The sequence below is a fragment of the Anabrus simplex genome, chromosome 2 (assembly GCF_040414725.1).
Source record: "Anabrus simplex isolate iqAnaSimp1 chromosome 2, ASM4041472v1, whole genome shotgun sequence".
NCBI classification, from domain to species: Eukaryota; Metazoa; Arthropoda; class Insecta; order Orthoptera; family Tettigoniidae; genus Anabrus; species Anabrus simplex.
This window is the reverse complement of record NC_090266.1, coordinates 732,504,859-732,514,713: the sequence shown is the minus strand read 5'-3', so window position 1 is coordinate 732,514,713 and position 9,855 is coordinate 732,504,859. Positions and strand designations below refer to the sequence as shown.

General features: G+C 38.3%; 1 protein-coding gene across 3 annotated transcripts in view; it reads right to left on the bottom strand.

The window, feature by feature from the left end:
• Positions 1–3,152: 3,152 nt before the first annotated feature.
• Positions 3,153–9,855, bottom strand: part of LOC136863074 (ninjurin-A) — a 65,723-nt gene continuing 59,020 nt past the window's right edge. The window contains exons 3-4 of one of the 3 annotated variants that reach the window (XM_067139407.2): positions 3,448–3,633; positions 3,153–3,368 (exon numbers count right to left, since the gene is read on the bottom strand). In XM_067139407.2, the coding sequence (XP_066995508.2) occupies positions 3,360–3,368; positions 3,448–3,633 (195 nt within the window). In that variant the 3' untranslated portion in view covers positions 3,153–3,359. Of the gene's footprint in view, positions 3,634–9,855 lie in introns of all 3 variants that reach the window. The other 2 variants (XM_067139408.2, XM_067139406.2) reach the window with 2 other exon arrangements.

Here is a 9,855-nt window from a genome sequence, read left to right as displayed (position 1 = left end):
AAGTTGCAGACATGAAAATTGGTGTTTGGAATCCCCTTTAAAAGTATAGTAACACATATTTCTTTGATTTCGGAAAATCCAATTAAGGGGGTGAAAGAATTGAAAAATTTATTGAATTATTTGTTTGAAGATACTTATACCTTATGAAAACTAAAGTTGATACAGACGTGAAAATTGGTATTTGGAATCTCCTTTGAAATAAAAAAGTGCATTTTAAGTGGAAAATAAACTTCCTTTTATGAGGACAAATATCTAGAAAACTGAAGATGTTACAGTCGTGATAATAGGTAAGTAAACACGCATTTTTTGTTTTCGGAAAATTCACTTAAGGAGGGGGGGGGGTGAATGGAAGTGAAAACATTGAATTCTTTTAATGTAGATACTTATGTCTCAAAAACTGATGGTTGCAGACGTGAAAATTCGTGTTTGGAATCTCCTTTAAAAATAAAGAAACACGCATTTGGGGTGGGGGGGAATCTATTTAACTGGAGTGGGGTGAAAAAGGAGTTGAATTCTTTTTGTGAGGATACTTATATCTCAAACAAAAGATGTTACAGACATGAAAATTGGTATTCTGAGTCTCCTTTAAAAATAAAGTAACACGTCTTCTTTTGTTTTCGGAAATCCACTTACGGGGGGAAGGAATTGAAATATTCGTCGAATTATTTGTATGAGGATACTTAAATCTCTAAAAGATAACGATGTTACAGACGTGAAACGTGGTATTTGGAATCTCCTTTAAAAATAAACACCTATATTTTTGTTTTCGGGAAATCGACTTGGTGGGGGGAGGGGTGAAAGTAAGTAAGGAAGGAGTTGAATTCTGTTTAAGAAGATACTTATACCTCAGAAACTGAAGATGTTACAGACGTGAAAGTTGGTTTTTTGAATCTCCTTTAAAAATAAAGGAACAAATATTTTTTATTTTCGGAAAGTCCACTTAAAGGGAGAGGGGGTGGAAAAAGGGCAAACGAATTTGTATTCATTTTATGAGGATACTTATATCTCAAAAACTGAAGATGTTTCAGACGTGAAATTTGGTACCGTATTTTGAATCTCCTTTAAAAATAAAACACGTACTTTTTGTTTTCAGAAAATCCACTTAAGGTGTTGAAAAGAATTGAAAAAGTGGGTGAATTTTGAAAATGAGTACTGGTATATCTGCAGTATATGTCGAAACTTAACACGTTACAGACATGAAACTTGGTATTTGGAAAGCCCTTTAAAAATACAGGAACACGTACTTTCTCTTTTCGGAAAAGGCACCTAACGGGGGTGAATAGAAGTGAAAAAAGAAGTGAATAACTTTTAATGAGGATACTTATATCTCACAAACTGATGATGTTACAGACACCAAAATTAGTATTTGGAATCTCCTTTAAAAGTAAAGGAAGGTGTGTTTCTTTTTGTTTTCGGAAAATGGGAAGGACTGATAAAGAGGTTAATTATTTTTATGGGGATCCTTATAGCCTATCTCAAAAACTGAAAATGTTACGACCTGGAGATAGATATTTGGAATCTCCTTTAAAAATCAGCATTTTTTTTTTCGATTTGAGAGAAGACTGTTTCTCATATAGCCTATATACAGTTCTATGTTGCATGGTCATCTTAGCCCCAAAAGGCCACAACACAAACGTAATTTACAAGGAGTTTGCGGGGTAAATGAAACTCAATTTGTCGGTGAACGTTTATACATTAGGGATTTTCTGATAACGTCTTAGTACAGTACGGAGGAACGATTACTTTTATTATTTTACGAAATCCACGCGAGCGAAGCCGCGGGTAACTGCTAGTAATAATAATAAAATACAAGTATCACCTTGTAACGGGATTTGAACCGTTACAACCCTTTCTCACAGCAGATGCAGTCTCCACTACTTGCTGTGGCCCTATACAAATCTGTTAACCTCGACGAACAATATTTTGTGATTATTTCCGCTAATAATTTTGTTATGAATTCAAGAAAATTAGACAGAATTAGCTGATAAGACAACAGGGCTTGCACAAATTGCTTTTTTAAAATAATTCTTAGCTTCAGGCGGCAGAAATGGACTAAAAATGTACTGTTTTCTCCACAAAGTGGGGGAGCAACTTCCCCCTCTCGCCCCCCTCCCCCCCCCCACCTAATCGAAGCCATCGGTCGCTAAGAACACTGCACTCTATCACCAGGCATGGTGGTAACCTCAGGTTGTCATTGGTAAACTGTGCAAATGTCCCTAAAAAGGTGGTTTTTCAGAATGATCACTGGCAAGAAAAGGGTTCATCATAAACAAACTGGAGAAATAATTACATTATATATGAGGGGTTAACAGCCACATTGAATCAAGTCCATTTTATTTTATGTTTCGATATAGCTGGTATAAAAGTTCACTGTCGTAGTGAACCAAGTCATTAGTTCATTAGCTATCCCAAAGTTGACATTGCCGGGCTGCGCATTTCAGACGGTAGAACGCTGGCCTTCTGAGCTCCAGTTCACGGGATCGATCCCGAATGAATTCAATGGTATTTGAAGATGCTCAAATAGATCAGCCTCATTATTATAGATTTGCCGTTACGTAAAAGAACTCTTGCGAGGCCAAATACCGCGACCTCGGCATCTCCGAAAACCACAAAAATACTTTAGTGGGACGTAAAACCAACATCAATATTAATATTATAGAGTTGGCATCTTTGTAGAGAACAACTGAAGGGAGACGTTGTTCTCTTCACAGCCATACTTAACCAAGTCCATATTATAGTACTGGTATATTACAGTAATTACAACCAGTCCAATAGCTAACGAAAATGAAAAAAGATTTTGAATCTTCCGGTATAAAGCAAATGTTCGTCATTCAGCATTTTAAACTTAAGATACATTTAATTACGGCAAATAATATTGTTTTAGTTATTATATTAAAACAATTAATCTCTACGTTTCAAATATAAGACAGTGAGATACTAATATCGCCATTTATACATTTGCATTACTTCGTAAACTGTCAAAAGTAGTTAGCGGGACGTAAAAACAATAACATTACATTACATTTGCACTTGCGCTTCAGATGGATTAATTATCACTTAAAACTTCTAGGTTTCATCTCTTCAAATATTGCCAGAGTAACTTGATATTCTATGGTTATGAACCCCTCATATACTGTAGTACTAACTTGTACATATTCTTTATTTATATATCTGTTTGTATACAACATTCGTAAACTTTCCTTTGTCCCTCTTCACACATCACTCGACTGTAACGTCTGACGAAAGAAAGAACCTTGTCCACGTGCCATATACACATGTTCACTGGCGTTCAACACTCGGCAATCGATTAAAATATTCATTAAAATAATTTAATGATATTGTCTTTCAGTTGAAACTCTTCACTGAACCTGGAAATTCGAAACAAGGTTATCTAATTTTCTAAGCATACTTTAGCAGTACCGCATTGTACTAGGCTGTTTTATTCACCATTGATACCTTATCTTCCACATTGGGCTTCCCACTCACACTAAACGCTGCCACAAATACGTTGATAATTGTTACCATGAAGACACCTACAACCACATAATTGTTGAGACGGTTTGCGTGCGCCATCTTGGCTTCACCACCCAGATCATATCGTCCTTTAAATATAAGGGAAACCCCCACGGCCACCTGAAACATAAATAGAAACCGTCATTCAAATGACTACATAACTGGTCTGTTGACAATTTAACCGGTTTGTCACTAATTCAGGCATATTTTAATATCAGAAAGTGGGAAAATATCCTTCTCAGATGACAATCAAAAATTTTAATTATTTTATCTGCTTAATTTTCTGTAATGCCATACTTGACTAGTAACAACATACACTGGTTGGGAGGAGGAAAATGCACTTTCTGCCTAAAATATTTAGTAAGCCAGTCTGATGCCATTAGTTATTTCTATTACACATGTAGTTATGAGTCTGGAAGGAAACATCATATATTTAGTCGTTTAAGTAAGAATGGCCTAAGAACATACAGCTATAACAGTCGGGACGTGTTGGTGCGGTGATCTCTTCTCTTAGGTCCGAAGGCGAATATCGTTGGTTCGCATTCCAGGGAGTTATAGTAGAGTTTCCAATAAACCAGTGGCGTGCACTGAACCCCATCCACCCCAGCACTGCTGGGATAAAGAACTTTGTATTAACATTTTCTAATTATTCCTTAGAACGCTTTTTATAATGTTTAAAAAATTACGAACATCTAAGCCAAGTCAAGTTCAGCTGTCTCGACAAACCGCTCGCCCTACCGCAGTTCAGCTTCTCCAGCGAGCTGGGTTTCCTTGCCGGTGCGATAGAGAGCTACCCCCAGCGAATTTTAAGGTCGCTTGCGTGACGCATGCACTTGAAGCTTCCTCGAGGCGAAGCTGTGCCCCCTCCCCCCGACAGCAATTTACGGCGACAGGCCAGCTAGCTTAAGTAAGGGGTGTTAGTTTTAATACTTAACACTCGAAGTCTTCAGCGCTACACACTAGAGACTGCAAGAAAAATATCAACTTCTTAACAGTATAGCCACTTTCACATCGTCTTGCTAATAAAAATAGAGCCAGTATATGAAATGAATTGAAATACAGAAGAATATATTTTAGTCTTGGGTTTCGGCATGTAGGGTGAACTCTGGTAACTCCGTGATAGTTCCAGATTTTTTCTCCTAAATGCTAATACTCACCTGTTCTGAATATTAGCCATGGATGCTATGATAGGTCAAACACAAATGCAAACAATGAAGATTGTTATTAATAAAATAAGTACACCATTGTATTTTCGTGTAAAACTCTGGTTACTCCGCGATAACTCTGGTTACACTGTGATAGCACTCTGGTTACTCCCTGACAGTTCCTTCAATCCTGTGATAAGTTCACCGGTCAACTCGTTATTTACTTTAGTCACTATCGGAGTCATTTGCATATCCATTACACATAAAAACAATTTCGTTATTAATATTGCTCACATTCTGGCACGAACAATGACACTAAACACGACAAAAACTGCATTCAATCCATTCCGCACCATTCTTTTCTTAAACATCTCCACTGAACATTTTTCCGCTAGATATTTAGATACGTAATCTGTGAGTGTTGACCATAGAATTGAGAAATGTTTACTAGCCTTGTAAGCACTCCACTTTTCATCTCTGATTTTACGAAAAGCTTCCCGCATGGTTCTAGATGAGTAGACTTAAGAACGTTCTTTAAATCCAGACTGTTTTTGTTTGACTTCCTGAAGCCATTATTTTCTTTGGCAGCATTTATGAAACATAATTAATGAAATTAATCGATCAATTAATGCTTTAATTTTAATTAATTAATGCCAATTTAGGTTCATACAGGCAGTTAATAATGCTAAGTAGAATTCATGCCGATTTATACAAAATAATATTTACTTGAGAATATTTTCTTCCTGCAGATGACCGAGTAGTACCTTCGAGTCAAATTTTACCGGAATTGACCTATAATAGAATTATAAACACATATTACGAGAAATAAGTCTGCTTCCGATATACTAATATATTTTTATCAAACAATGCAGTGAGTAATACACACTCAGGCACATAAGAGTAAGAACTTAGTTACATTTCATAAGCGTTGATAGCATTGCTGTTATTATGTACTATCTGCGCACTTTTTACGATAGATTTACACCCTAGAGCTGAAGCAGTCGACCTTGGCAATCTTCGAGATTCGTACTGGCAATCTTTGAAAAACAAACTATGAATTGCTTATGCATCGCTGTGCGACGTCTGGCGTACACTTTACGTACTAGTACTGTTGTTATTTACACAGCAAAGCCAAACTATAGAATTCACGCTAGGAATAAGATTCGCATCGAGAAATGTTATATAATGTGTGTGTGACACAGTTCTTCTTCTTAATCTGTTTTTCCTCCAGGTTCGGTTTTTCCCTCGGACTCAGCGAGGGATCCCACCTCTACCGCCTCAAGGGCGGTGTCCTGGAGCTTCAGACTTTGGGTCGGGGATACAACTGGGGAGAATGACCAGTACCTCGCCCAGGCGGCCTCACCTGCTATGCTCAACAGGTGCCTTGTGCAGGGATGGGAAGATTGGATGGGATAGGCAAGGAAGAGGGAAGGAAGCGGCCGTGGCCTTAAGTTAGGTACCATCCCGGCATTTGCCTGGAGAAGAAGTGGGAAACCACGGAAAACCACTTCCAGGATGGCTGAGGAGGGAATCGAACCCACCTCTACTCAGTTGACCTTCCGAGGCTGAGTGGACCCCGTTCCAGCCCTCGTACCACTTTTCAAATTTCGTGGCAGAGCCGGGAATCGAACCCGGACCTCCGGGGGTGGCAGCTAATCACGCTAACCACTACACCACAGAGGCGGACGTGTGACACAGTTATTGGCTTAAAATAACAAAGATTTAGAAAATTCATATCGATCGATCATATTATCGATTCATACCAGATTTCATTACCATTCAGTTGGCAGTACTAACGGAACCGGGAGCGCTCTCTTCTTACTCCTCAAACCCGTACAGAAATCTATCGCTAAAAAGTGCGCAGATAGTAAGATAACTTTACAGTTAAGCCTTCTTAAAGTGTTGTTTCACGATCACTTACCTTAACTTGAAAGGTTCTAAACGTCTTCTGAATCACATATAATATATAATTCAACAGGTATCCACAATTACCACCAAAAATTACACAAAAATCACCCTCGCAAGACAAAAACACTCCCTCAGTCCACGACACTGTCTCAAACTGCTAGATTCTGCTACAGCTTGGAACCTGAATGCCCCCGCCATCTGTTGGTTTATTTATAAACTAAATCGACTCTTGCAACGCCGTGATTGAGACTAATGAAAAAGTATCACGGACTAAACAGAGTTTACCCTATAGAGTTTTTCGAGCAATTCATTGGTAGCACGTGTAGAGTATGTGTTCCGACAGCCGCAGAAAAATATTTAGGCTGTCCAGCATGAACACAGAGTTAAGTGCGAATGGTTGTCTGTAATGATGGTACATAGTGAATTTTTGTAGAGTTCCTCCTGGATTATAGGTGAAGGTTTCGCGAGTTCTGTGGCATACTTCATGAATATAACGTGTGTTATGTGCCGTAACAAATATTTTCCCTCGTTTGTCGTTGATGCACGTACACTCAGTATGCGAGTGAAACTATAAAACTTCAACGACGGTAAAATACCAGTTAAATTTTGCTGATTACTTTAGATTAGGATTTTTAAGTAAAAAACAAATAGTCCCAGTGTATTTTTTAATAACCATGACTGTACTATCACGAAGCGTCACCGAATGAAACTGTGAGTACATTGTTTAAAATCTGCTATAGGTTAAGTTATGGTGGTGTCGTCACTGCCGTGAACATCAATTTGGAAGTATATGCGAGCGTGTGGTTGAAAATATTCTTGAAAGATCTTTCTCAGGTAGACCATTCCACGAAAAATGCAGCCTTATAAAATATAAATGTTGACTTTAGAGTGTGTAGTGGGGCTACGATTGTTTATATTTTAAAAATACATTTTTTGCGACTGGGGCAATGAATATGTTCACCGCACGCCACTGCAATAAAGGAAGGAAAGACTTACGCCTTGATCCTCCGTAATGCCCCAAATTGAGGCTATGTGTTCCACCGACCCCGTACGAAAATGAAAATATGGTATACTGTAAGTAATAATAATAATAATAATAATAATAATAATAATAATAATAATAATAATAATAATAATAATCTCCTTTCTGTTCTTCTCCCAACTTACTGGGGTTGGTAATATATGTGGATTAAACCCAGTTTTACAGTCAAATGCATTTCTTGACAATGGCTCTATGTGGTGGGATGTATTCATTATTGCGTGTTTCTAGCATAATGTGTTGTATTTAGATGAAGAGTTTATTTAACATAAACACAAACACCCATTCCTCGAGTCAAAGGAATTAACCAGACGTGGCTAAAATGTTGACCTGGCCGGGAATCAAATTCGGAACCCACCACGCAGACCATTCAGCCAACGAGCCGCAAAATAATAATAATAATAATAATAATAATAATAATAATAATAATAATAATAATAATAATAATAATAATAATAATAATAATATGATGTCATTTTAGATACGCCTTATTGCCGAAATATTGTCCCATACAATGTGATTTGCATTATAATAATTTTGGCTAAATATGTAGTTATGTAGCTTTGATGCCCATAAACTGCCTTCTACCTGAAAATTAGATCAGAAGTGAAGTTATGAACATGTAGGTCAGGTCTTAAGAGATTAGACCACTCACGCTGATTCGTGGAGAACGAATTCAGAGACAGATGCAGCGATTATGGGGGGCAAGGGGGAGCAGGCGCCCTCCTCCCTGCCACTTTGTAGAGGAAAAAACAAATTTTTAATCCATTTTAGCCGCCTGAAAGTAGGAAGTATAAAAAAAAGCAATTTGTAGAAACTGTGTTGTCTTTTCAGCTAATTCTTTCATTTAACTTAATTAATAAGAAAAATACACTGACTCGCATCTCCCAACAGGCTCTACGAGGTGTACAGATGCTTCCGTGGCCAGCGTACTCTCCGGATCTCTCACCAATCGAACACGTGTGGGATCTCATTGGACGCCGTTTGCAAACTCTGCCCCAGCCTCGTACGGACGACCAACTGTGACAAATGGTTGACAGAGAATGGAGAACCATCCCTCAGGACACCATCCGCACTCTTATTGACTCTGTACCTCGACGTGTTTCTGCGTGCATCGCCGCTCGCGGTGGTCCTACATCCTGCTGAGTCGATGCCGTGCGCATTGTGTAACCTGCGTATCGGTTTGAAATTAACATCAATTATTCGTCCGTGCCGTCTCTGTTTTTCCCCCAACTTTCATCCCTTTCGAACCACTCCTTCTTGGTGTTGCATTTGCTCTGTCAGTCAGTGTACTTAGCAGAATACTTCGAGTGGGGCCGTGATTAATATGAACACAGGCATGTGAAATGAAGAACAACTATTAATGCAAACATTGCTATAATTAACAATAATCAAAAACAATAATAGAGCTTGCTTCTCAAATATATTTTTGAACGAGTCTTATGTACGGAGTTTTCAATAATATTTACATGTAAACAGAAAAATAAAACTTGATCCATAACTAAATATTTTGAAGGAATGTCATATGTACGAAGCTATCAGGAATAATCGCACGTAAAAGAAGTAGAACTTGCTTCATAAGTACATTTTTCTGAAGAAATGACCTTTTACTGTATATTGTTCATTTCATGATACGAAATGTGTAAACCTCTACCACCAGATGTACCGTCTGAACAGTCTCCATTGGGAAATGAAGTTCTCTGAAGGAATGCCCGCTTTCTAATCTTATTTCTTTATATAAATCATCTACCATCTTCTCCAGATTTAACGGCTTAGCAGCCTCCTTGTGTAGGGTTATATGCAGAAGGCTCAATTAATTTAATCTCTACAGCCCTGTTGTTGTACGGATATAAGCCTTAAGTTTTTAAGGTCTGAGAAAAACCTCTCAAGCGTTGAAGTTGTCACGGGAATTGGCATCACTATTTTGAAAAACTTGGACAGTTCTGAGGGAAAATTAATAATGGCGTATGGCCTCCAAAGAGGCCTGGTGCAGGTCTTTCCTTATTAGACGACCTGTAGGCGACCTGCATGTCTGTGAGGATGGGGTTTTGTCTAAGATGAATTCTAATTGCGAAGATGGCAGCCGTCCCAGTCCCCGAGCCAGACGAATTAACCAAATAACCCCCGATCCGGTCGAGGATATAACCCGGGACTCTCTGGACCAAAGGCCAGACCGCTAACCATTTAGCCACAGAGACGGGCATCCTTACGTTCTTGAAGTGATTGGAATGTCCTCTAAGTTATCAATTA